Below are 20,811 nucleotides of genomic sequence, written 5' to 3' on the forward strand. Positions count from 1 at the left end.
TTACAACATCTTGATTACTGTCATCTGATCACAACACAACTGTAACCAACCCAGCTGCCATGTCAGCTTCCATTCAGGGCCTAGGTCTTAATCATAAATCAACAATATGACCAATTCAGCATTGTTAAAATCAGTGAGTAGATGCTTGGAGCCATTCCAGTTTTTACATGTTTCAAAAAGGTCACCTACCCAGTAACACAATAGACTTAACTTTCAAAATGTTTCCTTCTTTTACTAGGATTGAAAAATAATACGTTACCATTTAAATTTAAAGTGAACTTTAGCTAGTAATTAAAATGTTCATTACTTCTGAAATAGTGACCCACTAAAATATACTTTGTCTTCCTTTTGTGGCCAGAATCACAAACCACTCCTTCTCTTTCCTGACCATTCAAAATAGTTTTCTAGATATAAAAGACCCATGAAAATATTTATTACTGTTTCCTGCATCAGTCTTAATTTGCTACAGCAATATTACATAATCTTAAAAAACAACTTTTTCTTTTGTTAAAGGAGCAACCAATGTAAATGGAGCTTAGATATAAACATTACCCAAAAAACAAGATGCTAACACAAATTAAAAGGATTTAGTAATTAAAATATATTTCAACAATCTACATCTGCTTGCAATGTAATAAATGATGAAAACTTAGCATTCATATCTTTCATAATAAAAATTTATTCTGCACTTTAATACAAAGGCTATGTTGCACAAACAGAGGATTTAAAGCTGTAGCAGAATGGCTGAATGAAAGGAAAATGGCAATCTTTCTGGCTCCAGTAGATGCCATTCCCTATCACACAATGTTTCCCACTCATAAATACATGACAAATACTTCCTCAATCATTTTTTACGAGCAGGGATGCACAGGGGGTAGTCAATGGCTAGCTTGAGGGAAAATAGGAACAGCAGGCGGCAGAAACTGTACAGAAAATGGCTATGTGGTAAATTCTCTTCTGGAACATCACTCAGTTACCCAGTCTTTGATCTTTCAGCTACAATTACACTAACTTCCACAAGATCTGATCCCTCCACCCCCATCAAACATACACACTACCCCAAACCAGATCATTAGTCATACATAAAATCTAAAATTTGGTTTTATAAATAGGATCATCCGTACCTCTACATTTTTATAAATTAAAATTTGCTATTTAGACAAGAGTTTACTTTCAATTGGCTATAACCATATCATCATCACAACTGGTCTCACAAAAAACATGGGGTGTCTGGCGACAGCTAAATCACAGACTGGCGTCTCCCAAGCAGTCTGTCTACCATTAGGGTCTGGGAAATGGTATTTACTATACAATTAGAGCCAGGGAGTTCTACCTGTAATCATCCAAATACAGGTGTGAGAAGCCCCTTTGGGCAAGGAAACTGACTCATCCCTTTTCATGTAAACTTTGATGTCTGTATTGTTTCACAGAGCCTCAGGAAACCTTACCATTCATACCACAATGAGATTTATTAACTGAGGTCAAATAATTTATTTTAAAATTCCTTCCCAAAGGTAACAATTTTTAAATACTAATCATGAAATTTATAAGAATTTTATATAAGAAACAAGACAGAACTGTTTATTTTTAAGTAAATTAACTATTGGAGGACACTGACCAGGCAGAACTAAAGTTTCATGTCAGGTTTATGTTTTCTAGAACATTACCAATAAAGAGGCCAAATTCAGCTTCCTATCAGGAACACAAAATGTCTTATAGTATTATCAACAGGGCATTTTTAGTTGCAGTAATTTCACAGAATTTATTCTAATGATTTATTGGAGTTAACCATCTGACATTAATTATTGTTTTGGCTTCCAGTCTATGAATGTTTATTTTTCAGTTTAAAGCTTCTCACTCTTTGATATCATATGGAAATGAGAATTTTTAATGGAAAATTGAAACCATGTGCATCTAAGTACTTAATGAAGTACAGGGGGAAAAAAACGACAATATATTTTAGAAGAATTCAGATATTTTGCTTTGGATAGTTTTCATTGGTTTGTATGGCTTAATAGTATAAAATAATGAGGGTCCAGTGAGCACTATGCCAAATGTGTACATGCCCATATATTACAAGAACATAGGATTTTTTGAAGTTACTAGTGAATGAAAGGAAACCCTGTACATTTTGGTTACATGTCAAAAATAACAATCAACACATGAATGCATAGTTTTTACCTTTGTATATTTTAAAGTATTTGAATCAAATACCTGGTCTTTCCTTCCACTTACATATAGTTTTTTTTAATTAAAAAAAAATTCTTAAAGCATTCAATCTGGACTTTAAATATATATGCCCAGCTACAATCCCAAGTGGGTATTTTAGAGTCACATATAATATTAACATAGCTAGAAATTTCTAGTTCAAAAAGGTTTTTTTTGCTCTAACTACTTTTATTCTGATTTTGCAAAAGAAAAAAATTAATGTCTATTAAATTTAAATTTGATAAGTAAATATGTATAATTCAATATTGCCTAATTTTTTTTTCCCTTAAGTTCTCTCAGTGTAAATCATTAGGAGACTCATCTCCAAATGTAAACAACAGGCAAAGATTTCTCACCCATTTTAAACTTTTTAATAATGAGAAAAATAAAATCAAACATAGCAGCAAGTACATATGTACGTGTGTGTGTGTGTATGTGTACAGATTTGATATATCTGGGTATATCTGGGGAGAAAAAAACTTACCATTTGTTTTTCTTTCTAATGTAGTCTTTTTCAGAAAGATTAACCAAGTAGACCATTGGTTTTGAAGTCAGAAATAAGTGTTTATTCAACACTTCAATCTAAAGTGAGAGATAGAGAAAGAATCCTTTTAAAAAGTTGAGTAAATATTGAGTAAGTCACTGAAGAACTTGAAAGAAAACTCTTTTTAAACAAGTAGCCATTTTCATTTTTATAATTCTTGTTTCTAGAAGATTAGTTGTCATGAAATACCAGGAGTAGGGGAAAAGAAAAAAAAGCAAGCCTAGGAATAAGCAATCATTGTGAGAAATAAAGTTTAACTACATATAATAATAAGTGTAAAATAATGACAACTCTAATTTGTGGCCTAAGAAATCAAAGCAAAGGTAATAACAGATGGCATCATATTTGTAACTTACCTCTTTGTCATTCCAATCATGATAGAAGCGAACAGGTTTCTTTTGATCTATAACCCAGGATTTGACTTTGCACATTATGTCCTATACACAATTGAGAAAAAAGTAAATACAAGATGAACACTAAGCATTTAGATACTAAATATTAAAATTAAAAGTTTTCAAATTCTCAAAATAAAAATAAACTCAACTTTTTTACAGAAAGAGAACAAAGTCACACAGATAATTATTTTCAGTATCTCATTAAAAAACCAAATAGCAATGAAACATTAACGTGGCACTAAAATTTTAACATAATGAACTTGGAATACTAGCAAAATTAGTAACAGTCTTAAAAATTTCAAGACAATTAAAACATAAAGACTACAAGAGTTAATAATATTTCAACATTATCTAGTGATGTCACTTGCAAGATAAACATGCTATTAGGAAACAGAGGGGGGTACTGGAGAAAGACTGAAATACAATTTTTTCCTTAAAAAGAAAAACAAACAAACAAAATAGAAAAAATTGAGCCTATTATTGATGATATACCCTCCAAAATATTAAGTCAACTGACCAAAACCCTTTTTATTCTGAATTAATTTTTTTGTCGACACCTTCTCCCTGCCCACTTCTCCTGTCCCCGCTCCAACCCTACCCCCCCCACACACAACCTGCCAAAGCCTCCATTACACAATGGCAAGAGCCCTGCACTGGTGACCTCCAACCAGCTGCATTCACTTTCAGAACATCTCTCTCTGCTGGAAATCTAAAGGCCTTTTAGTTAGCAAGCTAGTGTGCATTCAGAAGGAGTAACTGCAGGAAGAGCCCAATGTGCTTTGTTTCTCTGGCCTTTCTTCACAGAAAGATTAATCATCTGTGAAATGGAAACGGCAAACAGCAAGTGACACAAACTGAACCCTTCAAGCCTTTCCTCATCAGTTTTGTGGTTCTGAATCTAAAAGCTGCGTGTGGCAAGGTTCTCCTTACAGGCAGGTGTTAATAAAAGGCTCTTGGGTCTGAAAGGTCAAACTTAGCTCTTCCAGAAGAAGTGCGTTTGAGAGTCATCTGCTTTTGTTATTGTTGTTGTTGTTGTTAAAGATAATTTATGGATATGTTTTAAATATGCATTTCTCAAAATTTATTGTAATACATAATTATTAGCAATAAATTTCCTACATTTTCATTGATGTATTTTACTTTACCATAAATCAGTTAGTATTCTATAAATATCCACTTGTATAAATTACCTCAATATTTAGTATACCTTCCTTCCAAATCTTGCTGTTACCAACAGGAAAAATAAGGAAAAAGCCCTATAGCCTTAGATCCTGATTTGAAACCCTCCAGGAAAAGGACTTCCCACAGATTTTAACAAGGAAGGGGCAAGCTGAAAACTTTTAATGAAATCTAACATGTTCTGCTTAAGAATAATCACTTTTACTCTTCTATAACTGAATTTCACTCATAAATGTTAAAAAGTGGCTAATGTAACACCATTTCCTACAAGGAGAAGATCAAAGTGCTATATTACAAATGCATTATGATTAAAAAAGCCCTGTGCAGCCTTGCTATTAACTGTTCTTTAAACCCTAAAAGGCTTCCCATAGATCTCACTTGGCACTGCATATACAACCTTTGACAAGTAATGTAGACCATTTTTATTCATTGCCTAAAATTGTAGGCAATTATGTGCGTCACACTGGCCACCTGCAAATTCTGAATGCCTGCTCCAGTTGTCAGTGCAAAAAACTAATGTCGGAGGGGATTAATCTAGGGGGAGAGAGTCCTCTTTAATGGCTCCAGCAGGTGAAATGGCCCAGCTGGTTACTATGATGAGTGGCCAGAACAGCTTATGTAGAGACACGCAACAAGATTATACAAAAGGAGAAAACAGTGGTACCATCTTATATTTGGTCCCATTTGTTTTTTTCAATTAAAAAAAGAAAAGGGAAGAAAACAGACAAAAGAAAGCCAAACCAAAAATAAGGAAGGAAATTAAATTTTAATCGTATAAAAGTATAAAATACTTTTGTAACTATAAACATTTTTACAAAACCAAAGGGCCTCAATAACTGCTGATTGCTAGTGAAGGAATTTTGGTATTTCTCTTTCATTTTAAGTTAACTAGATCATCACTTCAGACGTAGAGATCTTATCGCAAAAGATTTCTGGCATTAGTTTTTTTTTTTTCCCCTTCACACCAACATTATATTACAAATTAGGAGCATTCAAATTTTAGATAAAGAAAATTAACTCATAATTAAAGTTCTCAAGCAGTATATTCACTAAACCACCTTCAAATCTTTTTAGAAAATTTTATAGATTATAACCAAGTTTTTAAACAGTTGAAAGTAAAAATATTTTAAAATTTAAAATATTTTATTTCGCACTCAGTAGTCTTAATTACCCCCATAAAAGATTTAACAGCCAAGAAGACACCTTAGATTACTAAGATGATAGTTTTACTTAATACAAAACAAAAATAGATTGCTCTCAGATAAGATAATCTTATGTAAATGATCTTTATATGGTATAGTTGCAAAGTGCTATTTTTGTTACATAAGATAAAAACTAACTTTAAGTTCAGCAAAATATCAAAGCTATTATTTATGTTCCTTATCTGAAAGACTTCTGATCAGATGAGAGAAAACGTTTGGACTTATCTGTATAAAATACTTAACGGACAGACTGAATTTTTTCTTATGCTTGTATATAATAATTATAGTTATAGGTATATTAATAATTATAGTTAGAACAATAAGGTTCCAGTTAATCGAATTTAGTTAACTGAAAAAAAAATCTACTCCATACTTAACGTACTTTCAACAAATTAGAATACAATAAAAGCATAAAATAAAAACACTAATGCTTGATGCATTAGAAGTTACTTTAGGATTTTGTATTTCTTTAGTAACATCATTATGTAGAAATTCAGATGTAGGAGGAGGACTGTTTTGATAACTAACAAATTGCACATTTTCAAAATAAATTCTGTACATGATGAAGATTATGCAAAAATCCCTAGTCATTTGAACTTTTGGTTATACTGCAGCAACGTGAGTATACTAATTTGAGAGGTAACAGCTTGATGCTTAAATGTGGGAATAAGTCCTAGATCCACCACTTACCAGGTCTATGTCCTATTACTTCATTGATAAAATGCAGATAATGATGCTGTCTACCCTCTGGGGGCTATTGCCAAGATCAAGAGAGATAATGCATATAAAATATTTAGCATAGTTCTTGGCATAGAGTAAGTTCTCAATAAATGTGAGTTGTTGCCGTCATGATTGTTGAAAGACTAAAAGCCAATGATCTACAAAATGGCAATATATTCTCTTGGGTATTCCTTTAAAGCACACATACATCTTCTCCAATCAAAATAATTCATTAGTCCTTTTCTTCAAATGTCTGAAGGATACCAACAATACAGGCTTTCTTAGTGAAATCTCAGTTCAGGCTTCTAGTCTTAACATTCTATAAGGACTAGCTTTTGCTGAACAACTACAATTTAATAACAAAGAAACTTAATTCAAATTCACCTCTAATACTTTGCTCTTCTGCTCTGACTCTTCTTTCTGATGATAGCCTCACATTTAACTTTAGAAATGCTCTATGTTCTCGGTGTATTTTATTACTGTTGTTATTAATAGCAGCTGTAACGTATATAGACTCAGAGAGGATGTATGACTTGACTAAATTCCCATTGCCAGTAAGAGGCAGAGCTGAGATTCATTGTCAGGTCTAAGTGACTTGAAAATTCATGTTCTGTCCAATCACCCTGGCCTCTTGTCTTCCTTACTACTCCTCTAATTACTCCTGGCTTAGCCTAGGCATTCCCAAGGTTGTTATTCAAAGTCCTCACTCTTATTCCAAGGTCATCAGGAAAATTCAATATTCTTAGTATCTGCATACAATAGGTATTGTGAATCCATGTATCACAAAAATAATATTTTTCTTTGCAAACACTAATATATAACCCTTAAGTAGACTTTCTAAGATTACTTACTAGACTTCTCTATTTTGGTGTTCTTCAGTCCCCATAGCAGAAATTATTAATCTATGATCCATAAATGGATTTCAGGAGTTCCCTAATACCCTGAAGTTGTATGTAAAGTTTGGTTTATGTGCCTTTGAGGGATGATGGCACATTTCTTATAAATGCTTTTAAAAAGGGTTCATGAGGCAAAAATCCAAGAACCATGCTTATGAATGACTCAAATGCCCCAACAACAGTCAATTAAGTATATGTTCTAGGTTCATGAACTTCCAGGGCTGAGGTCCAGAGACAATGACCTAAAACTTGCTTTACCCAGACCCTGCACTCAAAATTTATCTATTCTTACCAACGTTGTGCTGATAAAAACTCCAGCCATTATAATGTTTATCTAACACAATTCATAACAGGGATGTTGGAGAATATTACAAATTGATATATCATTATTCTAAAAGAATGAAGTGAGGAGGTAGGGTATAGCTCAAGTGGGAGAGTGCATGCTAAGCATGCACAAGGTCCTGGGTTTAATTCCCAGTACCTCCTCTAAAAATAAATAAATAAGTAAACCTAATTACCTCACCCCCACCTCCAAATAAAGTTAAAAAAAAAAAAGAATGAATTGCTTGAGAGTTAAAAATGTTTAGAAAGAAAAATATGTAACTTGCTTTACTATATATTTAAATAAACCATAAAGCTACAGTAATTAGAACAGTGTGAGACTAGCACAAACAGAGAGGTATAGATTAGAAACAACCTAAAAAACCATTAATTGGAGATTTATTAATGCATTCTGGGTCATTCAATAACGGAACAGTTTTTATCCATTAAGACAAGACATATATGGATATACATTTGCATGGGAAAATGTTAAAAATATATTGCTAAGTAAAATGCAGGTTCAGAACAATGGAATAAAGTTAAGAATATAGATTCTGTGGTCAAACAGATTTGGGCTCAAGTCCTGGCTCTGCCACTTTCTAGCTATGTAACTCTGGGGCGGTTACTTAACTAAAGTTTGTTTCTGCAAAATTTGGATAGTAATTTCAATTCAACAATTAAATGAGAAAATACATGTAAAATAACTGCCACAGTTCCAGGCACACAGTAAATACTCAGTAGATATTAAGTATTATTACTTATGGCAGAATGCATAATGTGATTCCATTAGTGGTTCTGAAACTATATATATTACATATAAATATAGTGTACTCATATAATGAAACTGGACAGATGCCTTACCAAATTGGTAGCAATAGAAATCTTGGGGAAGACTGGATTCCAGAGAGACTTTCCCATTCTGTCTTCTTTTTTTAAAACTATAATGCTGTTTTATTTATTTTTAACCAGTAAATATCTTAAAAACAGGGAAAAAATAAAGGTATATTTACAAGGTGAGGACAAGGGAGGACTTCATCTATCCTCAGCCTACCAGCTATAATCCTAAAATTTGATGGCTAACTGGATAGACTTGGCAGTTTATCAAGGTGACTGACTCTTATTCTGCAATAATTAAAGCTTCCAAGCCTGAAACTTCTCTCTAGCCAAGCCCACCACCTTAAAACCTGAAGCTAACACCCAGATGAACTGACCTATGCTGGTTGGGTAGCTTTCACACACATGGCCAACAATGCACTCAGGCCAAAAGAATGGGGGGCAAGGCCTCCAGCTCAAAATAGTCTGGCTAGAAGTCCACTAATACATCTTCCTCCTGCTCCAAGAAAGACCAATCTAGGCTTTCACTCACAAAAAAGACTTCCAGTTTATATTTTAAATTGAAATTTAGGATCTGCCTGAGTCAGAATATTAAGCATTTGTTGCTCTACTAAATGAATGCTGCTGTTTATGGAGACCAGAGTACTGACCCCTGACTACATTCTACATACTTCAGTGACTAACACTCCCAGAAAAGAAGTCAGGCAACACAGGAGCAAACTAAGACACCTGGCAGCAATGTTCTACATGGCTGAGAGAGTGTGTATGTAAGGGGGCATGTCCTTCAAGAATTAAAATGATAGGTTAATTCTAGCAATAATTTACTAGAATATATGCTGGCAGTTGTGGGTTTTCAGTTACATGATTCACTGAGAGTAAATAGTGGAAACAACACAGCAATGCTCCTGGCCCATGTTGGCTATAAAGTGGCAACAGGAATGGACACAAATTCATTTTTGAGGTATAAATCTCAGCAGAGGATTTGAGCATTACTAAGAAGAAGGCAACTGTCCCTATGATTCCTATAAATAAATCTGAATGGATTTCACCATATTCAAGAAAGGACAAAGAGAATCTGATTTTAATAAAAAAGCTACTGAATAAAGAGAATCATAAAGGAATAAGAAAATGATCTCTCTCTCTCACACACACACACAGGCACAACCCCCTCTTAATGAATTGTTTGGCATACTTGGCAGAATGCAAAAAGAGCACCTATGAAACATGAGGCCATTAAAGAGAGGACAGAGTGACATTAGAAAAAAATGGATGAGATGTCAAGAGAGTTGACAAACTAAGAAAGATTTTTAAGGAAACCAAAATCAATATAGGAAAATAAAAATATAATAGAGATTCAACTGACACAGCAGAAGATAATCAGTGGTTTGGAGGCCAAACTTGAAAAGGTGCTATACTGAAGTATAACATCAGTATAACATAAGTAGACTTGATGAAGTATCACAGATGAACACATGCATATAATTACCACCTTGATCAACACACAGAATATTCTTAGCAATGTAGTCACAATGTTCTACTCCTCTCCAGATATCCTAGCTTTTTTGCACCACAAATTAACCCATTATTGAAATTTACAGAAATGGAATCATACAGTATGTACTGTTTTCTGATCAGTTTCTTTTGCTCAACATTGTTTGTGAAATTCATCCATTGTTGGATGTAGTCTTAGTGTGTTTTTTCTTTGCCATGTAATATTCCACTATAGGAATATACCTCAATTTATCCATTCTACCATTGATACTTAAGTTGTTTATACTTTAAAACTATTACAAATAAAGCTGTTATAAACATTCTTGTACATATATTTTAGTAGATTTATGTATGCATTTCTCTTGAGCATATACCTAAGACTGGACTTACTCTGACATAAGTCACACATTTACTCAAACACAGTATACATTGCTAATCAGTTTTCAAAAGCAGATGCACTAATTTACACTCTCATCAGCATTGTCTGAGAATTCCATTTGCTACATTCCCTCCAACACTTGGTATTGTCAGTCTTCTTAATTTATGTTAAGTGTGTAGTGTCTTGCTGTAGTTTGAATTTGTATTTCCTTAATGATTAATGGGGAATTTTCTCTTATAAAGTACCTGTTCATGGCTTTTGCCTATTTTCCTATTGGGCTGCCTTTTTCTTATTTATTTGTAGTTTTTTGCATATTATGTAGACAAGTTCTTTGTTAGATACTGTAATATGTTCTTTCACTCTGTAGCTTAGCTCTTCAAATTTTGTTTAATGTAAGTCCTAATTTTAATGTAGCCCAATTCAAAAATATTTGCAGTTATAATTATTGCTTTCTATGTCCGGTTTTAAAAAATTTGTCTATCCCAAGGTCATGAAGATATTCTATGTTAATATGATAGATGTTTTATTCTATAGGAGTTTTACCTTTTAACTCTTTGTAAACTTTACTTTTTCTGTATAGCAGGAGGTGGGTGAGAATTTATTTTCTCTCCTACAAGGATATCCAGTGGACTCAACACCATTTCTTGAAAAAAGGATTCCTTTCTCCATTACTCTGCAGTGCCATCTTTATCACAAATCAAAGTGTATTTGTGTCTATATACTTATTCTGTTCCATTGGTCAATTTGTCTACCCTTGACTGTCTTAATCACTGCACATTTATATAGTCTTGATTTAAGATTCATGTATACCAAGTCCTTCAACTTTGTTCTTTGAGACTACCTTGCCCATTTTGGGACCTTTGCATTCCCATGAAAAATTTAGAGTCAGTTTGTCAATTTCTACAAAAAATAACATGATAGGATTTTGACTGGGATCTGGTTGAATCTATAGATCAATTTTAGAGAGGTTTGACATCTTTAAAATATCAAGTCTTCCAATCAAAACATGATATAACCTTCCATTTATCTAATTATTCATTAATTGCTCTCAATACTTTTTCATAGTCTTCTGGGTGAAATTTTAGAACTTTCACTACATTTATTCCTAGGTATTTGAATTTTTTAAATGCTACTACAATCAGCATCTTTTTAAAAAAAATTTCCTTTAAGTTCTCAATTATGAAATACAAATCATTTTTTATATTGGCCTTGTATCCAACAACTCAGATGACTTCATATACTAATTCTAATACTTTATATCCCAAATTCTGTCATGTTTTCTAAATACACAAGCATGTTGTGAATAATGTCACTTTTATCTTATCTAATATAAGAATTCTACAAGACTGAATAGAAGCAGTGATAGTAAACATGACTTGCTCTGTTCCCAGTATGAGGGGGAAAGCATTCAATATTTCACCATTAAGTATAATTGTTTATGTAGTGTTTTTTTTTTTTTTGTAGACACCCTTTCTCAGATTAAAGAGATTACTCTTTTCCTAGAAATCTGTTTTTAAATCACGAGTGATCAAATCTTATTAAATTTTTTTCCATCGTATCAATATGATCATATGACTTTTCTCCTTTATTCTGTTACATTAATTTTTTAACATCAAATCTGCTTTGCATTACTAGAATTTTAGTCATATCATATTGTCATTAATGTTTATTACAGCTTGCTAATATTTTACTTAATGTGTATTTATGTTCATGAAAGAGATTTGTCTTTAACTTTTCTTTCTTACATTGTATGGTTTCGGTATCAGGACTCTTCTGACCTCATAAAACTAGCTGGCAAGTTTTCCTCTTTTTCTATTCTCTGGAAGAATGTGTGTGAGACTTTAAATGTATAGTGAAGTCACCTGCACCAGTTTTCTTTATAATAGAGTTTTAAATGATCAGTTCAAAATTTCTTCCGTAGATACAGGACTATTTAGATAATTTTTATCTTTTTATGTCAGCTTTGTTGAGTAGTCTTTAAAGATATCTGTTCATTTCGCATATTTTTCAAGCCATTGTCATAAGTTGTTTGTAATATTCTGTTATTAGCATATTAATGTGTTGGATCTTTAGTAACATTCCTCTTTCATTCCTGATGTTGATTTTATGCTTCCTTTTATTCTCCTTCACCAATCTTACTAAGAACTTAACAATTTTATTAGTGTTTTCAAAGAAGCAACTCTAGGCCTTTTTGAGCCTCTTTATTACAAGTTTCTTTCTTTTCTGTTTCATTAATATTTGCTCTTATCTTTATTGTTTTTTCCACCTGCTTTCTCTGGGTTCTTTTTTCAACTCCTTCAGATGGATAGTTTGAGAACACTGATTTTATCCTTTCTTATTTTGGATATATACATTTGAGACTATTAATTTATAGAATTTGATTGTATATGTCAGAAAAGAATACAACAAATTTTGATATGTTGTATTTTCATTATCATAGGGTTAAAACATTTTATTTCCACTATGATTTAGCCTTCTAACATGAAATCTTTCAGATGTGTACTATCTAATTTCCAAACATTTAGAAATTTTCTAGTAATCTTTTCGTTATTGATTGCTAATTTTAATTCCATAGTGGTCAGATAACATATTCTTTTTCATTTCAATCATTTGAAATTTGCTCATTTGCTATATGGCTAAAAATATGGACAATTTTGGTAAACATTCCATTTGTACTTGACAAGAATGTCTGTTGTTGTTATGTACAGTATTGTGTATATGTCCATTGGGTCAAGCTCCTTAATCACATTGTTTAAATCTTCTATATTCTTACTAAAATTTTGTTTGCTTGTTCTATCAATTACTAAAAGAAGTATTAAGATATTCTATTATGATTGTAGATTTGGGTCTTTTACAAAATTTATTTAGTTCTATCAGTTTTTGCTTTATATATTTTGAGATTATGTTACTAGGCATATACAAACTTAAAATTATTTTATCTTCCTGGTAGATTGAACGTTTAGCATTACGAAACGTTCCCTTTAACTCCTTTAAAGTCTACTTTGATATCAGTATAATACATTAGCCTTTTTTTTAAGGGGGGGCGGTTAGAACTTGCACAATATGTATTTCTCCATCCTTTACTTTCAATATTTCTCTATCTTAATGTTTCAGATATGTCTTATAAGCAGTATACAGGTGGGTTTTTAAAATCCAATCTGATATTGTTTTATTTTTTTAAAAATGTATTGAGACAAAATTTACACAAACACAAAATTAATCATTTTAAAGTAATTTAGTACTTAAGCATTCATGCTATGCAACCACCACTTCTATCAACTTCCAAAATATTTCCATCACTCTAAAATAGAACCCCATACTCATTAAACAGTTTCTCCCATCCCTTCCCACTAGCCCCTGCAAACACCAATCTGCAGTTCTGTCTCTATGAATTTACCTATTCTGGATATTTCACACATATGGAATCATACACTATGTGACCTTTGTGTCTAGGTTCTTTCACTTAGCATAATGTTTTCAAGGTTGATCCATGTCTAGCATCTACAGTCATTTACTTTTTAAGGCTGAATAATATTCATTGTATGTACTTACCACAATTTGTTTATCCTCTCATCCTGATAGGCATTTGGGCTGCTTCCACCTTCTGGCTATTGTGAATAGTGCTGTGATGAATGTGCTTGCACATATATTTGTTTGAGCACCTGTTTTCAGTTCTTTTGCAAATATTAATCTGGGAGTGGAACTCTTGCGTCATATGGTAATTCTATGTTTAACTATACTTTGTCTTTTAATTGGAGCACTATAACACTTTTAATTACTCCATTACCCCCTCATTGTGCCATTATTGTCATGTATTTTAACTGTATCTCTATACATTAAAATCATACATTTTAATTTTTGTTTTGTTTTTACCTTTTGTTTTGAAATAATTTCCAATAAAGAAAAGCTACAATAATAATGTCTGTATACCCAGATACATTAAAGTATCATTTTGCCATATATGTTTTACCCTTTATCTCTATGTATGCATACACACAGGAAAATATAGGTATATTATTACATCGATATATATATACATGTTGCCAGAATTCCGTGATGGACTACATGTGAGAAATGATGGAGAGAGAATGGGTTAAAGATGATTAGGTTTTTGGCTTGCATAATCTAACAGACAGTGGTATGATACATTGAGCTAAGAAATCCTGAAGAGAATCAGGTTTGAGAGAGGGAAATTTTTGTTTGATATTTAGATGTCCTAACTTTAATACGTCTTTGAGAAACATATGAGATGTCAAGTCAGGGATTAAATATGCTACCTGGAGCTCTGAGGGCAGATCAGGGCTAGAGATACAAATCTGGAAGTTATTTGTATTTAAATAGTAATTGTATCCATAGATACAGATGATATCCATAGGAAAAGAATTGAGAGAAGAGAGGAGAGCCTAAGACTCAACTTTAAGTAATGCCAATACTTAACAGCCAAGGTGTAAGAGGATGAGCCTTCAAAAGAAACTGAGAAGTTGCTAGAGAAGGAGGAGGGAAATCAGGAAAATGCTGTCATGGAATCCACGGGAATAACAGTTCAAGAAATGACCCAACAGCATCCAATACTATTGACAAGTCACGATGACTGAAAATGTCCCTTGGACTTAACAAAGCAAAAGCCACTGATAACCCTAGCGAAACCTATTTGAGTTTGATGAGCAGATAAACTGGATAGATTGAACTGAGTTATTAGGAGGCTGAAAAAAATAAGTCTTTCAAGAGGTTTTAAAAAAGGAAAGTAGAGAACATATGTTAATTGAAGGATGAGACGTGTGGTATTCAAGAAGTGTTTTTTAAAGATTAAAAAAGATACCTTTAAATAGTTGATGAAAACAATCTAGTTTGAGAGGGACAAGCTGTATATATAAGAAAGAAGGAACTACTGGTGATTGAAACAACTTTGTGAATAAACTAAAAAAAAATTGTATACTTTAAAAGGGTTAACTTTATGATATGTGAATTTACCTCAATAAAATCACTTAAAAGCAACAAAAGGAAAAAGAAGAAGAGATGACTAATAGTGTAAAGTTTCTAGAAAGTTAGTAAGTGATAAGATCCAAAGAACTGGGAAAATTAGCCATAAATAAGGAATGAATAGCAGGCTTTAGGTTTGGCTAGTGTAAAATTAGAGAGAAAATGAGAGAATTCCTATGTCTGATGGCTTTTATTTTGATTCGAAGTAGGAGGCAAGGTTGTCTGCTAAGGATATTGATGGATGAAAGCAGGGAATGGGCATAAATAAGAGGTTTGAGGAGAGTAGGGGAGCTGTGACAGCAGAGGGCAGGAGAGCAAACAGGAAAGCTGGATATAGCTGAGGGCCCACTTGAGGTTGGTAACATTGAGTTTACGGGGATATACTAACCTGTCCTATTTTTAATTCTCTTTATCTGTGTTCTGTTTGCAATTGGCAAGGAGAAAGTAGACAGGTAGGAATATCCAGGAAAGTATGTCTCTAGCATATGCACCATAACATCAGCTTTTATATAAGTTCATTCACCTCAAGTATACATAGATTGATGATTTGAAAGTAGTTTGGTCTCAAATGAGTCTAATTCTCGTGACCCTTGGCCCAAACACAATACATTTTTGTATTACCCTGATAATCGTAAACAGCTTTGCACTTCCTAACTGCTGTCTTCAAATAAATAATAGTGAACACTGAGGATCTATAAGCCAGACACAAAAAGACAAAAATTGTATAGTTCCACTTACATGAGGTACCTAAAATAGGGAAATTCATAGAGAAAGGATGTAGAACAGAGGTTACCAGGGGCTGGAAGGAGGAGAAAATGGGATGTTATTATTTAAAGCATACAGAGTTTCAGTTTGGGATGGTGAAACAGTTCCAGAAATGGATAGTGGTAATGGTTGTACAATACTGTGAATGTACTTAACGCCACTAAATTGTACACTTAAAATGATCAAAGTGGTAAATTTTATTTTATGTATAGTTTACCATAATAAAAATGTTTTTTTTTAAAGAGTAGGAAACTTCTGCTTTAGGCTATGTCTTAAAGAATGACTAGGAAATGGGGCTGAGCGAGTAGCAAAAGGGTAGAGTTCCAGTAAATGAGCCCATGTGAAGGCAAAATCTTTAGTTTACTGTTAGAAGAGTTGAGAAAATATGTCAGGCAAGGTTGCAACACAAAGAAATTTGTGAGCCATAGACTTTATGTTGGCAGTATCTTGTAGGAAGATGGCGAGATATTTTAATCAAAGGCATAACACAGTGAGATTTGTATTTTCTAACTGTGGAAAACAGCAGCAAGAATGGAGGTAAAGAAATCAATTTAGGCATGAACAAGGCTCAAATTAAAGAATTCATGAAAATAAGGAGGAAGGAAGAGACAAAGGAAATATTCAGGAGATAAAATCAAAAGGATGGTATATAAATGGTAAAGGAGAGAAGAGAGTCAAAGATAATGATTTTCAGTTCAAATAATTTGAGAACACTGAGTTAGAGATCATGAGGACTGCGAGAATTCAGGGAGAAAGTTGAATGAATGCAATTCAGGCTAAGCACTCTTAGTGTTGTTCTTTTAGAAATGATCTTTTTAAGTCATGGGGGAATAGTTTTGGAAAGATACATAAGAATCTAAAGAGGAGAAAAAGGTAAATGAGAAGACAGAAGTGGGAGGGAGAATTTCGTTTTTACAGTATACTTTTTTGAATATTTTGCTTTTAGTGAAAAACACATCTATTACATATTTAAATATGTTGTATGTTCTTCTAAAGTTATGTAAAAATCAACCTTAAAAACTGCCATAAGAATAATTAGAAGAAATCTGCTAATAACTATATGTTTGGAGGGATTTTAATTATTTAATTCAGAGAGGCTGACAAGAAAAAAAGACCCATTAATTACAATTCCTGGTTGCCTTTTTTATTCACTTAATTAGATAACTGTTAGTTTGAAAATATTTTTTAAGTATGATGATTTCCATCATTCATTGATCATTGATCATCAGAAAATAAAATCTGCCTTAAAGCTTTCTTTCTACCTTCATTTTCCAAATTTTGTCTTTCCAAATAGAATGTACACACACTTAAATGAATTTTAAAATCAGTCTTGATCTTGATGCCTTGGTGTTAATGCTATGGCTTAAAATGTCCTCCAAAAAAGACAGGTTAAAGTCCTAACCCTTCAGAGTGTGACTTTCTTTATTTGGGAACTAGCTAAAGAGGCCTATCTGGAGTAGGGGGGGCCCTTAATCTAATTATGACTGGTATCCTTATAAGAAGAGGGAAATGTGAACAGAGACACAGAGGGAATGTGGCCACGTGAGGATGGAGGCAAAGACTGGAGTTATACTGCCACAAACCAAAGAAAGCCTGAGGCTACCAGAAGCTGAAACAGCAAGAAAGGATTCTCCCCTAGAACCTTCAGAGGGAGCATGGCCCTGCCAACACTTTGATTTCAGGCTTATAGCCTCCAGAATTGTGAAAGAATACATTTCTTCCTATTTTAGCCATCTGGTTTGTGATACTTGCTATGGCAGCCCTAGCAAATGAATACACCTGGCTAATTAATACCAATAGGAAATGTCTACCCCACTCTTGCCTTCTTTGGTGTCTCAATTTTCACACAGCAGCAAGACCCACCTTATAAAAGGTATCTTTATATCAGAATCCATGAGTCTTACACTTAGGAAAGATTCTGTTTTAGCATTAAAAAGTTGGCTCATGTTTTATGCTAGAGTATATCTAATCCAAGTTTTTCCTGCTTATTTACATAAAAATACAAATGATTTCCAACTCTAGAAAATGTAAACTTCATAGGAAGAGAGGTTTGAATGTTGAATTTCTGAAAGATTATCCAAAAAATAGAGACACATTTGAATGAATATTAAGGAATAATCAGTAAATACCTAGTGAACAACATGATCTATCTATTTTTCTTATAACTTTCAAGTAGCTTTTATTAGCCTAGGATCTATGTCCAATTGAAGTCCCTGGTTCTGTTAGTCAAGATTACAAACACAAAGTGAAGAAAAGAAGTCAATCACATTTTGTACCTTTAGATCATTTGTTAAAGAATATAAAAAAATATTGGGAAAAAAAAAAAAAACCTCCCTGAGAATAACTAGTCGGTAACATAATTGCATTGGTACTCTTTTACTGGGAAAACTAAAGATAAATCAGAAACAAGGAAAAATATAAAATACCACCAAATTGAACTTGTGATCCTAAAGAAGAACCAAAAATAAATAAAGTGATTAGGATAAAAAATTTAAATGCACATTGGATGAAGAAATGTGTAGTAGAGACCATCAGTGCCCTGCCCATGTCTCACTCACCCACACAGACCCAGCACATGCTGACGGCTTCTTACTGTAAGCATCTGTAACTGCCTGAGTGCTGTGCTTAGACCACACAGATATCAGGTGCCAGGGAGTTAATGCTCCCAGGAGCAACCCATCACCAATGACTTTTGGAAATTAACTGATAATTACTCCATCTTCCTCACCCTTCCAGTAGAAAAAACTACAAAACACTTTCTACACTGTGTTTCAGAGGACCTTAGGAAGACTGATCCCCATCTGCTCAGGGTTTCCCACCTGCTCGTCTACATACTTTGTATTAGTTTCCTTCCTTTCTGGGTCTTAATTCCCCACTCCCTGATGTGTGCCGCCTGAGATACTCCCAAGGAAACTACTTGCACTCCAATCCTTGCCTCAGGGTCCAATTCTGAGAAAACCCAACCCAAATTTAGATTAAGAGGCAAAGACTCTCAGATGTGATTCAAAACGGCTTTGCAACTCAAAATGGCACGGTCTTGAGAAAACTCATAAGGAGCTGCTTCTTAATCTTTATAAAATACATTGCCTATCCAGTTTTTCAGGTTAGTGAAGATGGAATTGATGCTAAAGCCTACAACTTCCCATCTGTGTTTCTCTTCCAAGTTCACATAACCTACGATATTCCTTTACCAATTTCAGGCAGAAATTTCAAAACCTTTTGCCTGGTGCAAAGCTAAAACTGTAGTTTGATGAATATAGGTTAGAAACAGCTAAGGACAATGTAAATGCATTTAGTGCTTTTTTTAAGAGGCCACCTAAAGGAAATTTCCTTAGGCCTTTTAAAAACAAAATAGTAATGCATTGTTATGAAAAAAAGTCAAGTAACAGAGAAGTATAGAGCATAAACAGTCAAAGCACCCACCCCAATCACTCACTCTCCCACAACCACTTCCCTTTCCAAACATATTACTGTTAAAAACTTTTTTTACTTTCCAAATGTTTACTGTAAAACACAACTAAGTGTATTTCCATACCTCTTTTGATGAACTTACCAAGAATACAGGTATCATTTTTTACATAAACAGGATTATACTATAAATATTATTGTGACTTGCTTTTTTTAGGCAAAAGTAGTTGTAATGTAAAAACATGCACTAACAAACCAACTACTTAAAATAACCCATCCTCAAACGCCTTTCCCTGCTTAATGTTGGTTTTTGTCCCCACCAACTGTCATATGATGATATCAGGCAAATTGTTGGTAATATTACATCCAGTAGACCTCCACTTTCAGTAATAGTGAACTAAGTGATTCAGGGTAACTGCCCCTCTAAAGACAACAATAAAATAGGTCTAAACAGAAAAAAAATATCTTCTTAATACTACCATGGACCTAATAAGATAGTGAAGTATTGCCAGACTAAGAAAGCAGTTGGGGAAGGCCTAAGACACCTCTACCCTGGAAGGGGCAGGGTGGTGGCGGTTGCTCTAGAGGAGTGACCCTCAAACTTTCTTTAATATGCATAGGAGTTACTTGGAAAGACTGTTAAAACATATCCCCAGAGATTCTGATCTAGTAGATCTGTAGCTTGCATTTCTAACAACCTCCCAGATGATGGTGATGTTGGTGGTCTAAGGACCACACTTTAATTGTCCCTGATCTAGACTAGAGACTGGGACAGCAGGGGATGAGGAAAGTATAAAAATGATGTAGGGAACATATATAAGGCCAGAGAGTCAGTGGGACATCAACCCCTCATTCCATCTTCTCCTTCTCACCTTCATCTCAGCAGATCCCACTGCTGCTTTTGGTCACTTTTACCTGGACTCATCTGCCAATCCTCAGGAAAAAGTAAAGATGTCACAGCCCTTTGACTTATGACAGAGGTGGCACATCATTGGAGTAGGGAAAGGACAGTCTTTTTTAAAAATAGCACTGGAACAATAGGTTTTCCATATGGGGGGAAAAATAAGACTGGATGCTTGCCTTACACTATTTATAAAAAATAAATTCGAGGTAGGTTAATGACCTAAATGTGAAAGGTAAAACAATAATGCTTTTAGAAGACAAGAGATCATCTTGAGGACCTTAAAGTAGGATTCTTAAACAAGACACGAAAACACTAACCTTAAAATTAAGATCTGTTCATCAAAAGATACTATTAAAAGAGTAAAAGTAAAAGCCACAGAATGGGAGAAGATATTTGTAATCCAATCAAAACAAATGACCGCTATTCAAGAATATATAAGTCACTTTCACAAATTAATGAGAAAAAGACAATGATTCAACAGAAAATGAGCAAAAGAATGAGCAAAAGAAAATGAGCAAAACAGGCACTTTACAAAAGAGGAAATCCTAAAGGGCCAATAAATACATTAAAAAAAAAAGGTCTCCA

General features: G+C 33.5%; 1 protein-coding gene across 2 annotated transcripts in view; it reads right to left on the bottom strand.

Moving 5' to 3' along the window:
- OLA1 (Obg like ATPase 1) overlaps nucleotides 1–20,811 on the bottom strand; it is a 138,430-nt gene that overhangs the window by 37,357 nt on the left and 80,262 nt on the right. For both annotated transcript variants that reach the window (XM_032479714.1, XM_032479715.1), the window contains exons 6-7: nucleotides 3,109–3,189; nucleotides 2,693–2,790 (exon numbers count right to left, since the gene is read on the bottom strand). In XM_032479714.1, the coding sequence (XP_032335605.1) occupies nucleotides 2,693–2,790; nucleotides 3,109–3,189 (179 nt within the window). The remainder of the gene's footprint in view (nucleotides 1–2,692; nucleotides 2,791–3,108; nucleotides 3,190–20,811) is intronic.

This window comes from Camelus ferus, chromosome 5 (assembly GCF_009834535.1).
Source record: "Camelus ferus isolate YT-003-E chromosome 5, BCGSAC_Cfer_1.0, whole genome shotgun sequence".
NCBI classification, from domain to species: domain Eukaryota; kingdom Metazoa; phylum Chordata; class Mammalia; order Artiodactyla; family Camelidae; genus Camelus; species Camelus ferus.